The sequence below is a fragment of the Anas platyrhynchos genome, chromosome 5 (genome assembly GCF_047663525.1).
Source record: "Anas platyrhynchos isolate ZD024472 breed Pekin duck chromosome 5, IASCAAS_PekinDuck_T2T, whole genome shotgun sequence".
Taxonomy (NCBI): Eukaryota; Metazoa; Chordata; class Aves; order Anseriformes; family Anatidae; genus Anas; species Anas platyrhynchos.
In genome coordinates this window covers 62,683,774-62,700,785 of record NC_092591.1, presented here as the reverse complement: position 1 = coordinate 62,700,785, position 17,012 = coordinate 62,683,774, and the positions used below count along the sequence as shown (strand labels likewise).

Below are 17,012 nucleotides of genomic sequence, written 5' to 3'. Positions count from 1 at the left end.
TGCTACCTAGATTATCAATCAAAATATATCCATGTATTTCTGCTGCTGCTATTAAAACGGAGTTGCTTCGCAAGGTGCTCACACAGAAACTTGAAAACGGTTTCACCTTGTAGGAATTAGCACTGCAATTCACTGACGCTTGTAGTACGCACCGTTTGCAAGGAGTAGGAGGGCTCTGTCTGTGTAACACATCTCGTCTTAAGTACTGCAGTGCTCCTGCCGTGGTTACATTTCTCTAGAGAACCGAGCTGTTAATGGAATGTATAAAAGACACAGAACCGTAATTCGGGGAAGCAGAGGGAGGTTACAGTGCGACTAATATAAAAGCATCTCATTGTCCTAGGGTGTAACAGATGAAGGTGATTAGCTACAAGTATTGTAGGTAAGTAAGATACCCTCTTAGCTGCATTCCTAATATTAAGGATTCAAAGGGAAGGAAGTTAGACACTTCTACAGCTTTTTGCTGTCACGGCCATCTTTATCAAATGAATTTTTTAGCCTCTTTGTAACTCTGGCACCAGAACACCCTTAAACAGGACTCAAGTTACACACCCAGGAGATGAGCAAAGCCCTGGCAGCTGCTTGCGTTGCCCTTTTCCCCAGGGGAGGCTTGTAGCTGAGTAGCACAGCCACCTGTGGGTACCACCTGCTTCTCTGCACGCCTGGTGGAAGCAATTCTATCTAAGATGTCTTCTTTCGAAGGAGATGCAACAATGCAAAGTTTTTTTTTTTCTTTTTTTTTTCTTTTTTTTTTTTTTTTTTCCCGAAAGCATTTATGAAAGAAAATGAACTTATTGAGGCATCTGACTGTATAGTGCTTTTGTCAGAAGTGGTAATGCAGGAAGGGCTTTATGTGTCTCTGCAATTTGTTAAAAATAAAAGTAGTCCAGATCTGAAACTGGTAGGCATGCAGGGTTAGAACTGCGCTTCTGGGCAGGGACTGTAGGAGCTGTGTTGCAAGGGCAGGTAACACCAAGCTGGAAAACGTGAGTGTCTCTGATAACCATCTAACGTGATTTAAGATTTGTTTTATCTCCAAGTCAGCTTCCTTATTTCAAAATAATTTTAGTTAAGGCGAGAGCATATTGAACGGTGTCAGTTCAGGAAAAAGTTGTAATTGATCTTGCTTTTTAAAAACTTGCTTTAAGTGAGTTTGCATCATTTAGTCATGGAAAATATTTCTATTAGTTATCATGAATGGATCGCTTGACAAGGTGAGAGTAGCGTTAAAATTCTGTTCTCAACAAAATGGAAAGACTTAGATATAAAAAACACTCGATAAGATAAGGTAAAAATAGACTGACACCACCACCTCTAAGGGTTTGGATTCACATCTGCACTAGTTTACAGCAATGTGGTCAGAGACAGACATCCCTTTTCAAAAAAACCACTAGATTGTCTAGCAGAGTGAATTCTAGCCCCAGAAGTCTAGGAATGCAATAGCAGAGATGGAGCCAGATTTTGCTGCTTATGCTGCTCGCTTTGCTTTGCTTCAGGGGTGTCAGTGGAACACAGTCTGATCGCTTTGTGTCACTTGTGGACTTGTTGTAGTGGATGTTTTGCAATTCTGACTTTTACTTAGGCGACTTTGAGCTTTTACATTGACTTTTTACTTCTGTTAACATCCTTTTACTCCTCTCTCTGACTTCAATTGGAAAGCATGCTGTGCTGGAAAACTAATATTAGGCAATGTGCATTTTATGCTTTGGTTTACCTCTGCTAATGCAAAGATGATATAGAAGAACTGTAGCTAGTATCAGAAAGCACAAATAGCAAGACTCTGTAACAAAAGTATAAAGCTTAAGGTGCACCTCAGCTTTTATCAAAGCTTCAAGCCCTGATGAATTCGTGGGAATTTGGACACGTGGATATCCTTGATAAATACTGAGATAAGTCACCTGAACCATAGTATATTTCTAGGGATTTTGTTGCTTTGTTTTTCTTCCGTTTGTATTGAATTAGATCTAGCCACAAGTAACTTAAGGCTTGAAGAATGCCTCTAATTTCCTGGAACTAAGTGTTGGTTTGATGTTTTTTTTTTTTTTAAAAAAAACAGCAATACTTAAGTGTGGTTTATATCATTTCCTGGTTCACATGGCTGCTGTGCGTTTTTTAATTTATTTATTTATTTTAAGTGCAGGTATCCTTTCCTGCCCTGTGTGTAAACAGACCTGCTTTGCAAGAGATGTAGTTGAGAATTTCTTTCTCAAGGACTTTCACACTGATAATTCAGCTATGGCAAAGGTAAGTGAAAGCCACTAAGTAGGGTGCTTTGTGAGTCGTTAAAACACCACCAGACTGACATTGTTTGATGAGCAGAACAAATTGTTTACAACAACAGACTCTCTTACATTTTGCTTTTGCAGCACTTTAATTGCATCACTGCGAGGGATGGACATACTGCCTTCATATTACTCTTCTAACTTTATTTGAAGAACGATTTTGACTGCTTATATATTATAACTATTGTTTCTATATTGTTTATACATTATCTAGAAGATAATGGATCTCTTGGAATTCTCATTATTCTGTTTCTGCTCTCTACACAAAGTAAACAGAAACAAAGACTATTGGCTTAGTGGTTACACCAAGATTACCCTTTAGATCCTATGTGGGATTATCATTTTCTGATCGTCTGTTTTAATCATTTAAAAAAAAAAAAAAGGTTACATCACATTTTAGTTTCTCATTGGGGAATGGATGCAAAAGAAGATTGTGAAGCATAAGATTACTATCTTGGCCAGGTATTGACACTGTACACAGATGGGTTTTACTTGTGTAAAATACCCAGATGACAAGCAGGTCTATTCTCACAATGCTTTACTTGCTGCTTCTTTGTGATGCCAGGAGAAAGGCAGAGGAAGGTGTGTATCTCTGATCCATCTATTGCAGTACAGTATTATATTATTTGCATGAGTAAGAGAAATTGCAGAATGTGGTAGGAAACTTGTCAAAACTAATCTGTAATCTGCTGACTGCTTTAGCTAAAGTGTGCTCCAAAGCAAAGGACTGGTACCCAAGAGGCAGGGATGTTGGACTTCACCTTTTGAACCAGATCCTGGACGTCTGTCTCTTGTGTGCTTTTGTTGATTCTGAAAGAAACTGGATAGCTGCATTAGGTATTCAGTTTCAGAACCACTGGGTAGAGGGGAACACTTCTGCTATAATGTAGGATGGAAACTGTATCTTTCCAGTCCTCTGAACTGCCATCGTTATATATGTGTTGGGATTTCTTAATTATCATAACTCACTTCATTTACCTTTCAATGTCAATTGGTGTAGAAACAAAATCAAATGAGGATATCTAATATCTTCAGAAGCACTATATTATTTTTTTTAGACCTTCTTTAAAAGAAACTTTTTCTTTTGTGTAACCTTGTAGGAGTCCTATGAGGAGTTCAGTAAAGCGGAATTCTCACTGGAGCACAGGAGTACTCTAGAGGGACTTGAGAACCCTCCTAATAGTTTTGGGCGTGCTTCCTTTTTATTGACAGTCATGTAAGAGTAAGCCTTGCTTACTGCCTTTTAACCACCCTTCCCTCAAAAACAAAGCTATGAATGATATCAGAGAAGCACCAATACATCCAACTGAAGCACAGCCGAACAGCCATCATTTTGTTAATTCACCTAATGTTTTCAAATGGGAATCTGTCAAGACTCCTAACAAAGTGTTTAGAAACCAGATGTTTTTCAATGTGTGAAATAGTGAAGCATAAACAATAGAAAGTACTATATACAAGCTGCAGAAATTTCAAAAACATTCACTTCAAAATCTCTTGCTCAAAAGGCTGTTTTTACATCACAAATAACCTAACTCTGGGAGAACTCTGTGCTCTGCAACTTAAAAATAATGCTAACATAAGCTCTAGTCAGGCTGTCTGACAGCTGAACGGTTGCACGAAAACCTGTGATTAGGCAGTTTTGGTTATTGCCAAGAAGGCAGAGCACTGCTGAACTTGTGACTTGTTTTCCATGCAGGTGGTTTGTAAGTGCATTTTAACTTAGCCACTTCTTTTGTAACAGGCTTTGCTTCCCAGAATACTTTTGCATTTTGGTTATATAAGTTATATTAGGCTTTTTGTTTTAAAGTGTTAACATATACATTTTGAAAAATGTTGTTGAGAAGCAAATGGCTAAAACTGTGTCATGGCTTACATGAATACTTTCCTGCCTAGGCAACCTAACACATTTAAAAATTTGCTTTTGTTGTCCTACAGTCAGAGAGAAATCTCTTTGAAAGAGATGGGAAATACTTAGAAACTCTTAACAGTGAGCTGATAAGAGATCAATTTGGAAATTCCAGGCCCACTGAAGAGAATGGTAAAACTTAAATGAACAGGAATAAAAATTTTTTTGTTCTTGTGCTGAAGTGAAACCTTTGAGCCAAACATGAGTCTCAGAAGTGAGCTTGGATATGGCTATTCCACTTAGTGTTAAAGCTGTGATTTAACACTAAGAAGACCATCAAAGAAAGAACTGTAATTGTTCTTCCCTCAGGATATCTAAGATCATGATCTGGGACTCAGCAAAGCGAAACTTGACTTTTAAATTCACCGGGACTTGCATCAGGGCCTACATGCTGAATACTTCCAAATACTTCTCTTTGTGTTTCCCATCAGAGTAGTGGGGATGCAATTGTAACAAAACCATATTGAAGATAAGCTGATGCACAACAGAAAGGAAGCACACCATAGGGAAGTCACTTTGCCATCTATTATTAGCTGCTTGAGTAGCTATAACAACAGCAGTAATATTCAAGAACTATGCATAACTACAGTAAATATTTTGTAACTGTGTAGGAAATGTTTGAGTTTGATAAACTGGTGGCAAAGCTTTTATGGTTTGAATATGGTAAAATTATATAATTATTTTCACTCTGCCCATTAGTACCTATTTGTGGCTACAGTATGTTAGAAACATTGGCGTTAGGAGATTTCAACAAGGTATTTTATGCCTCATGCAAATCCTTTTTAAGAGAAGTATCATTATAGTCACCTTGAAATAACTCCTGAGGTCATTCTGGATAACAAAGGAGTCAAATTACTCTCTTCACTTACATGGCGCTTTATTCATTTCACTTTTAGCGATGGTTCCAGACAACATGGTCAATAAGAAATGACATTTCCTAAATTGTTGAATCGATAGAGATGATATTTACAAATTCCAGTTTATTTGATGTTCCCATGTCTGTCTTATGTTTCCAGTTCATTACAGTTGATATCAATATATGAATTGAGCTTGGTTTTGGTCATCTCTTTAGAGTATAGGAAATAAGTTTTTTTATTAGGAGTATGCAGGTGTTCCTGTATTGTGTATACCATAGCCTATAGATTTTGTAGGTTTTCATACCTACAAATAACTGTTGTGCTAGAGCACAGAAAGACAGTATGTTTTAAGAGCTTCAAATTGTAATTTTACTCTGGGACCTTTTACAACAATAACTGAGCTCCTAAAATCGCTTGAATTGCTCTAATCCAACAAAGCAAAATACTAAGCTTACTGATCTGAATCACAGTTTGTTGGTTTGTACAGTCTAATTTGTTATCCATGTATGTAATTGTGCTTTTTCTTCTTAGAGCTGCTCCATGTGTAAAGAGAAGAAACCTGCTCACAGTCTCTGCACAAGCTGCAATAAGTGGTTGTGCAGCACATGTACAGAGGAGCACAGACATGGCAATGAAACTGGAGACCGCTTCCTGTCTGTATCCCTGAAGGGCTGCACAGGTACTGAAGATATGCTTTGAAAGTCTAGGCTTGTTCTCATATGAGTTATTCAGTTGAGAATGGAGCACACACAGGTTCTGTGCTAGAGACATCATGTTCTGACTGAGTGTGACTTTAAAGTGTATATACACGTAAACCAGAGATTATGGGATTCTATATCACATTAGGTGTCTGAACTTGCCTTTGCCACAATCAGTAATCCATGTTATTTGAGAAATTCTGGATATTTGTTTCTCACAGTCTGTTCCATGTACCTTTTCCATCTGTGGAGTGATGGGTTATGGTTTGGTAGGCTGCAAGACCAGTTGTCCTTGCCCTTCTGGTATTTCTGTGCCCAGCAGGAAACTGCCATAAAGCAATTCCCATGTTTTATGGACAAGGTGTGGGAGGGGAAGTCAGACAGCAAAAGGCTGTGGCCTCTATAGGATGTTCCTTTCACAAACATGGAGTGAAGAACGTGCTTCCTGAGTGTGATCAGTGTATTGCCGTTAGCAAGCACAAATGAAACCCACTGGAAAATGTTTCATCCCTATATATTAATGATCCACAGAGAAGGGTCATCATCTATTACTGCTCATTATTTACTTTATGTAAACACTGAGGAGTATACTAACCTAAACTGAAGTAAGCAATTTGTAGTCTAAAACAAGAGTGTTGCAACTTTATAAAACTTTAGAAGGAGGGTAGAACAAGGAATAAACACAGGTGGGGCCTACTGCTTCTAATGTATTATTTTGACTGTGGAATAGAAGCTTATATTTTATTCTGATGAGGTTACACTTCCATAGTTGGTACCAACTGGTTAGAGTAAGAGAGATTTAAAACTTTGTTTATTATTCAAGAAAGGTTTTTATTATCCACCCTAGATAAAGAAAATATAGGCTGTAGAAAATGATGACTCAAATGGTGTTTCAGAATTTGAGGCAACTGCAGTTTCCTTGTGCTTCAGGTGAAGTTCTTCTCAAGAAACTGATTTGGATAGTTGTGGTCAAGTTATCTGTTCCTAGGAAAAAAGACCCCTTCCCCTCCTTTTTTTTTTTTTTTTTTTTCACACTTAGATAAGTAAAATGGCTTTGGTGTAGGGAAATTGAACCTTTTTTCTTGTTTTATATTAGCAAAAAAAAAAAAAAAGTAATGTTTTCATTTGCAGTTTGTATAAATAAATGTTTTCTACAGATCAATGCTTTGTTTAATTTCTCATGTGTTGGTCAAAAGTAACAGGATATTGTCTTAGCAAGGAAACTTTGAGGATGCAGTCATGTACTTTTTTTTCCTTGTCCCTTTCTAAATGCCTATCTGCTAGTAATGTTAATTAAACATTAATTAATGTTAATGTTTAATAATTTATGTTAATGTTAATAATTAATGTTAATGGTAATTAAACAAACAAACAAAAAACTGTTTCATATAATCAGATTGTTCCAGGATCTGAGTCTTTAGAGATAACACCAAGGTTTTCAATCAAATTATGTGAGAGGATGGCAACTGACTCTGAATGTCAATTCTTATCAATGATACCACTGTTTTATGTTCCTCAGCAACTGAAGACGAGGCAAGTGAATTTTCCTTATTTTGTCCAATGCATGCTCAAGAGCCACTCAAGTTGTTCTGTGAGACCTGTGATATCCTTACATGCCACAGCTGCCTTCTGACAGAGCATAAGGAACACAGGTACCAGATATTGATTGCTTAATGTCTTTTTCATAGTCCTATATAAAAACATAGTGAATATAGATTTAAGACTGTTCCATCTGTGTTTCTTGTCAGCTGAAATTGCAAACTCAGTTCCAGCTTCAAAGCCTCAGCAAACTCAGTTCAGCTGTCTTATGCCCAAGCAGCGTACCATGTGGATTACTGCCCTTACAGAATCGTGCACTGGGCTCAGCGGTGTGTCCCTTCCCAACTGTATCATCTGCCAGATGTGGTGTATGCGTGTATCTCTTGAGTACGATCATGAGAAACTAGTTGCCAGTTGAACTCTACTTAGCATAATCCAATTACGTCTGTTGGTCTTTATCCAAGACATAATGACTGTAGCTTAGCTGGCAGTTTGTTAGCAGATGTGTGTGAACCATGTAAGGAATTACCTATACACTGTGACAGACCTTTTGTGAGATGTGCCTGCCCCTTTGAAGAGCAATAAAGTTTGGGATAGCTGTCACAGCATTTGCAGTAGGAAAGAAGCAGGGGATCATGTCCGGACTGACATGATCCCTTGACTGACTTGAACACACCAATTTCTTCAGCTTCAGGCATATAGCTTCTCCTTTTAAACACAGGAACCCAAAGTCAATCCGCAGGAATTATTTTTGGAAGAAGGCAGGAGAAATTTGAGAAGGGCTGTACCTGTGACTGTTAAAATGAATTGTCTGGGTTACAGGGCCCAGTTCCTACTGCAAATGTACTATAGGCAAAGCTGTTGGGTAGTTAGCAGTAGGCACAGACAAATAAAGGATAACCCCATTTGAGTATTCAGTGTACTGGTTTGGAAGCTCAGGTCTAGCTAAGTCACCTTTGAACAAGTTGTGCACTGTCCACTCCTTAATCAGCATGGACTGCAAACCTTCTGTAATGTAAATAATTCATTTTCAGGATGTCAAAGAATGTTTTTAAGCACAGATTTTTAAAATATTTAAACCTAGGCTTTCTGGTAATCCACCAGATATTTACAGTGACTTCTATTTCTTGAGTACATATATATGCCTTTGTACTTGAACTATTCTACCAGGAATAAAAAAGAGCTAAGATCTATGTTTAAGCCATGTATGAGCTGTGTCCAATAAAGAGTCCAGTAGACCAGTGTCTCCTTTCCTCTCACCATGGGATGTAGGAGTTACAGATAAGGCAGAATGGATCCTTTGGAGATGCGCATCTGGCCAAGTCCTTAGTGGAGTCTGGCTGGAGAGAAACAAACTCTACCCAAGGAACTTAACGGAGCAGCAGCTGAAATCCGGCAGTTTTGCTTAGTGGTGCAATGCTGCTGTAGTGACGCTAGTTCCAGCAGTTCCCCTCTAACTTTTATAATAGCAGCAAATGTAAGCAATGCTTTATTTGAGCCTGTAAAAGAAAAAAAAACAAGTCATGATGTAGCTTCTCAGTAGTTTCTTATCAGCAGAAAAGAACGTGGTGTGAAAACTTCCCCTTCTTTTGCAGGTTCAGACATCTTGATGAAGCTTTGCAAAATCAGAGAGCTATCCTGAAAAATGTCATAGCTAAAGTGGAAGAGAAAAAAAATGGAATTCAGGTTTCAGCTAAACAGATTGAAGACAGGTAATTGTTGTGTATTTTTCTCATGAAAATGAATGACAAGTAAGAGTGTTATTTTTCCTAAATAGAGTTTACTAGAGAAAAAAGCTGATGCTATATATTTTTTTCTTGGAGGGTATGAAATATGAATATGAATATTCCTGTGCCCGACCACTCTCTGGGTGCAGACCCTTTCCCTAACCCCCAGCCTGACCCTCCCCTGTCCCAGCTCCATGCCATTCCCTCGGGTCCTGTCGCTGTCCCCAGAGAGCAGAGCTCAGCACCTGCCCCTCCGCTCCCCTCCTGAGGGAGCTGCAGGCCGCCATGAGGCCTCCCCTCAGCCTGCTCTGCTCTGGGCTGAACAAACCAAGGGACCTCAGCTGCTCCTCATACGTCTTCCCCTCTAGACCCTTCATCATCTTTTTAGCCTTCCTTTGGACACTCTCTAGTAGTATTATGTCTGTCTTACGGTGTGCTGACCCAAATCAGCATTATCACATTTGAAGTGTGGGAGAACTTAAAGGAAATGCTACAAATAGTGCTTTCACTGGAGTTCTTTGTCAACATTAGGTAACAAATAACTACCAAGCACTGAATAAAGGACATACCAGTTGGCTCATCCAGGGATATGTATCTCTTCCTCATAGGTTGCTTGAAGTAAAACACTTATACAAAAAAGTAGAAAATCAAATAAAAATGGCCAAGATGGTTTTGATAAATGAAATCAATAAACGAACAAACATCCTTCTTGAACAACTTGAAGTAAGTAAGGCTAGTTTCTTTTATACCCTGGGAAATTAAACTAAATTAAAATTAAATCCCAGTGCCAATGGAAGAATATAGATTGTGAATGTTATTGTCCCTTTGCTTATGTTTTCAAATATTCTTTTTATTGCAGGATTTTATTTGAAATCAATGGTTGACAAAGATTAATGATGAAGTGGCAAAATGTTTGCTTATCGTGTTATCCACATTTTCTAATACAGTTGCAGAGAATGTATGTGCACATTTTGAGTAATTGCAAAACAAGCCAGCTTTTGATTTTAATGTTTCATTTGTGAAAGATCTCTAGCACCGCATTTAATATGTTTTGAAAATGATCTTCTGGTCTACTTCCTGTAAAAACAGCCTGCAGTTTTGACTCTTAAGTTTTTGCATGTCCAGTCGAAGAATATGTGATAGAAAAATACCCTGAGGAGGGTGGTATAGCCTCTATCTTTGTGGTCCCTAAATCATGAATTGCTGGAGACTGGAATACCATTCTGTGTGCTTGCAAACACTGTGTGCTTGCCCTCTGCTGACATTCTTCCTTAGGTCTCCTCTTTGTGTATTGTAATAGACAAGAAAGAGGTCCAGGTTCAGATTTGATCAAACGTTTACACCTTTCCTGTGTTACATTATTCTGCTAAACCAAGGCGAGAAGGCTGTAATTTATTCCTGAAGAAGTCATTGTTCGTCTTGATTTGGATATATCTGTTGAACAGGATTTGCTTTCTCTCTCTGATTGGTGCTTTAAAGAGACTATAACTAAGAGTATAACATAATTCCAATGATTGTATGCATTATGTGTGTCTGAAGGATGACAACTGTCTCCTACCTATTCCACATTATTAACAGAAAATCACAAGTGAAAGGAAGCAGAAATTGGAGCAGCAACTGCAAGGTGTTGTGGTTTTAAGCAGACAGGTTGAACATGTGCAGAACTTCACCAGTTGGGCAGTGTGCAGTAAAAACAGCATCCCATTTCTCTTCAGTAAAGAACTGGTAAGAGAAATACTTTCTCAATAAAGCGAAATTGCGCAGTACATGTGACAACTGTTTTAAGAATTTAATGATTCTCAAATAAAATACTTCTTATAATCTTATAACTGTTAATAAAATCATAATCCTTTGATATGTCACCAGATTGTATTTCAGATCCAGCGCTTGTTAGAGACAAATTGTAACACAGACGTAGGCCCTCCACTGAAGATCAGATTTACTTGGGATCCATCCTACTGGACTAAACAGCTGTCCAATTTTGGTACGAAAAATCTAGTGTTCTTTATTATGCAAGTGCCCAAAGGTATGCAAGACATACATAGACAATACGGTACCTGAAGTGCTCTCTTCTTATTTGAGTTCTAGTTTTGGTCTTTCTGTCACAGCCCTAAAGCAATGCTATTGTGGCTGAAAACCTTCATGCTTTTCCCCTACTAAAAGACATCATTATATGTAATGATATGTATAATTTATATATATCATTATATATAATATAATAAATAATAATATTATATAAATAATACATAATATTTATATAATATATAAATATTACCCTATAAACATTGCCTATAAATGTAATCTGTAAATACCTTTTTTGATAATCTTAGAAAATCACAATGTAAGAACACAACTACTAGTTTAATTAAAACCCTGTACAAGGCTAAGTGGATAAACTTTTAACTAAAATTACTGAAAATATAGCATCACTGTCTACTAAACAACCTTGACTTTGCCTAATGTATTTGAATGCAGTTTTGTCCCAGGAAGCAGTAACTCTGCAACTACAGCCCTGTGAGTATGGCAGTCCCATCAGGAGTATCCTGAGTGAAATGGATTACCTGCAGTGAGCCTTGTGCTGTTTCCTCTGCCTTACCCAGGGACAGCTGGTCTCAACTATGCTTATGCTCCTCAGAGTGCGATGCTAACAGATACTCTTTTAGTATCTCAGTGGCCCTGGGACCTGAACAGTGCTTGAGATGCTTACAATTAATGGGCACAAAGATGGCTTTAAGCCTTTTTCTGTGTAATAATGGCAATATTATTTATGTAACGAATGCACATACTTTCAGCTTGTTTCCGAGCAACTATAAATTTTCCAACTGCTGCGAGTTTTTACAGTAAATTTAGTTTGGTAGGTAGATCAATGTTATAAAGGGTTGGTTCTCATCCCATTTTCAGTTATTTAAAACCTTTTAGTTTACCCCTTTTAGGGTAAAACAATAGCAAAGGTATTGCAGGGAATAATCTTCTCTTGGCTAAAAGCGTGGATAAGATTATTTCATAGGTCATTTCTATTTATAGCTTTTATGATTCTCTCGTATATAACATCAATCTCTTTTATTTTGCTCACTTTCACCCTGAAAGCAGTCTTTTGTACCTGTGCTTGTGGATGAGAAAATGTGCTCAGAGTTTAGTAAAAAATGAAAGGATAAGCCAATATTCATCAGTTAAAATAATGTAAGTTGAGGGTAATTTTTCAAAGCATTTGCTGGTATTTCAATCATGAGTTCCATGGACATTAGAGGGAGTTTAGTATTATTTTAAATCACTGAAAAATCTTGAAAAATTTATGTTGGAGGTATATTGAAGGACTGCTTGAATAGGATATGAGCCCTTTTATATTTGAATTGAAGAAAAGCGAATGGCAGTCATTTACAATTTTTATTGCATAAATTTGTGAAGATTTTAGGAGTGAGCAAGTTTACTGTTTTGTTTTGTTTTCTTTTCCAGGAGCTTTCACTATGGAAGGTGGACACATTTCTCATTCAGATGTGCTACTCTATGGAAATGTACAAGGATTACAGACATCCTTGTATCACGGACACTATTCCCCAGCATCACAGCCGGAGCCTGTGAATAGCCAGCCACATCAGTTTCCACCTGCAGTTCAGTGTCCTATGCCCATGTGTTGCTCACACTGCCTCAGCGTCCCTCATCCAAACAAAGCTCAGCCTTCTCACCAAAACATAAACCGCCACCAAAATTTTCAACATCCCGAACTGCATCAGCAGCAGTTTCCTCTGCAGTACAGCATGCAGCAGCGTGACAAAGAGCAAAGGGATGTTCCCCCGCCTCTGAAGTTAACACAGCCTAGGCTGGAGCAACAGTCACGACCAGAGTCAGAGAATACATCAGGGAAGATGGGAAAGCATTTACCACCCCAGCAGCTGCAGCAGACTGCACCTCTGGGTTATGCTGTTGTATCACATGAGGCTCAGCAAGTTCACACAAGCCATCCACAGTCATTCCGCACACAGACTGCTTTGCAAACGTCAACTGTGCAAGTGCAGCTTGGCCATCTTCAGAAGATAAAGTCTAACCACTTGCAGCAGCCACCACAGCAGCAGCAGCTGCCTCCAGCATCGCCACTGTCAGGTCAGAATGAGAACGCCCACAAACAAGTCATCCAGCAGAGCCTGGACATAATGCACCACCAGTTTGAACTGGAGGAAATGAAAAAGGATCTGGAGCTTCTTCTCCAGGCCCAGGGACAGTCCAGCTTCCAGCTGAACCAACCCAAGCCAGCTCAGCATGTTCAACAAACCATAGTTGGTCAGATCAATTACATAGTGAGGCAGCCAGCCCCGGTTCAGCAGCAAATCCAAGACGAATCTCCAGTAAGTTCTCTGAAAGTTCTTTCCTATTTCTTTTAGTCAATGTAAGCTCAGAAATGGGGAACAAACACCTTTGAGATTTCAAGCAGATTGAACTTTGTTGTCTTTTTGTGTACGTTAGAAATCAGCAGAAGTTTCATGTCTCATAGAGATCTGTCCAAAATTTCCTGTGAAGTGCTGCATAAACAACCTGGATCCCAAATATTTGAATCAGTAAATAGACAAGGCAAGCAGCAGGTGGGAGAATAAAAGCATCATCATTCCCCCTTTGTGTGTAGGTAACTGAAGGACAGAAAAATTGAGTAACTGGCTTTACTTTTATAGCAAAGAAGGAATAAAGCCTGTCTTCTGAATCCCAATCCAGAGTTTCTGCCTTTGCAAAAGGAACAATTGCTTGGTGGTGGGCATACAAACTCTGTAAGGAAGATAAGGTGGCACAATAAAGTGGCTTTAAGACTCATTCAAAACAGTTAGAATTGCCTTGGAAAGGTGGTTGAAATTTCCCATTCTGTAAGTCCTGTGGAGTTCCCACCCTGAATAACTCTCAGTGGCTTAGATTTAGGAGCAAACAGCAGGTTTTTGGGATAGCTGTACATTTCAGTAGCTTTATTGATCTTTTTCCATGAATGTTTGAGATAGATAAATATCTCTCTTTTCATTTATATCTCTAGCTGGATTTACTTTTAACATCTTTGCTTTAGAGTCCTTCCAGACTTTTCATATTGTGTATGTTGTGTTCATGTGAATTTGCCACTTTTTTTTTTTAAACTGAGATTTTGAAAACACTAATTCTTAATTTTGATTTGTAGGTCTGTGAGAGTTCCCCTGAACTCGATGTCCAGAAGCCTGTAGTTCCTCTTGACAGAAGTGATATTCCCTCCCTGTCACAGTCATTAGATGAAGAAGCCAGTGTCAGCAGCCACTCCCCCGAATCAACATTGCAACAATCAGCTTACAACCCAGTGAGAAAGGTATAAAGAATTATTTTTTTTAAATAAATGTTTGGAATAGAAAACATGTTTTCATAATATTGAGTATAATGTGTCATTAGAATTTGCAATTAAGGTGAAAAAATAAAATACAGTAAAAGTTGACAAAATAGCTTGTAAATCTTAGAAGACAGCCATAGCCTAATCTAGTGTGCATCCCCCAGTAACATGTCTAAGCACCGTACTGTATGTACACAGGTGGCAGATCAGCAACTGTTCTATAACGTGGTGTAGTGGGTGACAGTGGTAGTTGGGTGATGACCAGATGACCTTGGAGGTCTTTTCCAACCTTCATGATTTTATGTTTTTATAAGCTAGTAATTGCTAGTGCGATGCTAGTAGCACTTGAATTTGAAAAAGGAGTCAGGGATTCCGCTGAAGTCCTGAAAAGCATCCTTCAAAATACTTGCAAGGAAATAGCAACACTAATTGTTATTGAAATTGTGGTTTTGAAAGGGATATGATTTTTTTATACTCTCTTTGCTTGTGCATAAGCAGAAAAATAATAAATTTCTATATCTCTAGTATATTTTAGCACATACTACTGACCCTTCCACTCACTGGTAATCCCCAACTATTGAAAAAATCAGCCAAAACAGGAGAACTCATCTTTATCAGTAGATCCTTGCTGGCTCTGGGTACCACCTGTGCATTTCTGGCAGGCAGAAACTCCCTTTTTACCTTGCTGAAAATATCCCAAACATGTTCTGGTTGCTCAAAACTGTTAGGTACTTCTGTGCGTGACTCATGTTTTGTACCATGTCGAAGTCTTTCATGACTATTTTTTCTTGGAATTGATGCATGGAATATTGTGGAAGAACTTGTCTTTCCTAACCCAAAGAAAGAAGTTATTTTATACTGTTTTTGTGTGTAGCTTGTTGATCCAACATATTTATGATGCAACATTGCGGGAGATCCTTTTGGGAATTGTAGAGACAGAAAGGTAATGATTACTGAAGGTATGGAAGCAGCACACAAATCAAATTTGGAAGCCAGAATGAAATCTGCAATTTCTAACTTAATCCTGTAAATGCGATGACATTTCTGGATCAGTCTGGTGGGATCACAACATTACGATATGATGGTCTTTGGCTCTGAACTTTCACATGTGGGAGCAGATCTCTCTCAGCCTCTGAAGACAGAGCACAGGACTGAGGAAAGCTATGCAAATTTTCAATGAAAGGCCTACCTTTACCTTAGGAAATGACTGAAAGTATAAGATGTTTAAGGTGTAAGGAAGACCCTGAAAATGAACACACATTTTTCTTGTAATGCAGAGACACACTTTCAAAGTTATTTCTGAAAATAAATGGAAATGGTAAGCAACTAACTTTCAAAGGCTCTTTCTACATGCATGTTGAAGAAGCAATCCATGTCTTCTGTACCTGCAAAGGAAGGTTTCTTCCAACAGCTGAAGTGAAAAAAGTCAGAAAAGGGAAGAAAATTGAAGCACATGTGCAAGAGAGTCTATTGTAGTTTGATGGGACAAGGAGTTTTTTTTTTTTTTTTTTTTTTTTAAAAAAAAAAAGGAAGAAATGCTTATTGTTTGCTGTACAAGCTAAGAAGGAAGCAAGAGAAAGGAAAAAAAATGGATTTTTTTTTCTAGTGGTACTGAGAAGTGCATGCTCTTGTGCAGAAATCACAGGTCTGTACAGTTTTTACTGGTTTCTTGGAATATCTGCAAGAAATGAGGACACTCAACAGCTTCAGTACCACCCATATTTGTTTGTATATATCTTTTCTAATGAGCTGTTTGGGGTGAAGTCACAATATCCTGACAGCTCTGGAAATGGCTGATTAGAAATAATGAAGGAAAACCACAATAAGGAAAACTTGAAATAACTTTTCCATGAATGCTGTTTAAAGGTATCTGACAGCTTTTGCTAGAATAAACTAGAATAGTTTATAACTAGAATAAAGCTAAGTTTAAATGGGAGATTGGTTCTTATTTAAGAACAAGGGAATATGGCTATTTTTTATCATCTGTTTCACCTATTTAAATGTTTCCACACTTGTCTTCAGACAAAAAAAAAAAAAATCCATATATGTGTCTATCCATTTATTCTTGTATGGCCTGTATTCAGAACATTTCGTCTCACATGTTCTTGGAGGACATGGAGAAATCTGAATGTGAAGTCAAAAATACTACACTTGGAAAATATGGTAGAGAAAATGGCTAAAGAAACCTCTTGCTACCAGGAGGAAATCTGCATTCTGTGTTTTGGAGAATAATCATTGTTGGACTTCTTGGCTTTGTTCTGCAGTTTTTGCTGAACTCTGGCACCCTTCATTGTGTGCAGCATTCCTAGTGGAGCAGGTAATTCCCTGGCTGATGAGATTCTTTCATTAAGAGAAAGTGGTGTGAACCGGAATGTAGCAACACTCAGAATTAATTGATCAGTGATGTATTTGCCAAGACCTGTCAAAAAATAAAAGTTTCCATTAGTCCAGTGATTTTCTTTATTTTGGAGAGGTAAAAGGCTTGATTGCTTTTGTAAATAAACATCTCTGTTTTAACTGTGAAATGTGCTTACAACATACATTTGGTATTACAGACTGATAACTAGTTGAATTGTCTGAATATGGGATCGCGTTCATGTGTGAAGTGATACAGAACAGATGCTATTAATAGCTTGGGATCACAACATCACCCAAATGGGGAAACCACAAGTGCGTT

The 17,012-nt window shown here is 38.0% G+C and overlaps 1 protein-coding gene across 13 annotated transcripts in view; it reads left to right on the top strand.

The window, feature by feature from the left end:
• The window catches only part of TRIM66 (tripartite motif containing 66), a 48,857-nt gene that overhangs the window by 11,086 nt on the left and 20,759 nt on the right, over positions 1-17,012 (top strand). For 9 of the 13 annotated variants that reach the window (XM_072039352.1, XM_072039350.1, XM_072039349.1 and 6 more), the window contains 9 exons: positions 2,141-2,244; positions 5,577-5,724; positions 7,263-7,395; positions 8,878-8,994; positions 9,618-9,732; positions 10,588-10,734; positions 10,876-10,993; positions 12,463-13,349; positions 14,156-14,317. In XM_072039352.1, the coding sequence (XP_071895453.1) occupies positions 2,141-2,244; positions 5,577-5,724; positions 7,263-7,395; positions 8,878-8,994; positions 9,618-9,732; positions 10,588-10,734; positions 10,876-10,993; positions 12,463-13,349; positions 14,156-14,317 (1,931 nt within the window). Of the gene's footprint in view, positions 1-2,135; positions 2,245-5,576; positions 5,725-7,262; positions 7,396-8,877; positions 8,995-9,617; positions 9,733-10,587; positions 10,735-10,875; positions 10,994-12,462; positions 13,350-14,155; positions 14,318-17,012 lie in introns of all 13 variants that reach the window. The other 4 variants (XM_038180493.2, XM_072039354.1, XM_038180492.2 and 1 more) reach the window with 2 other exon arrangements.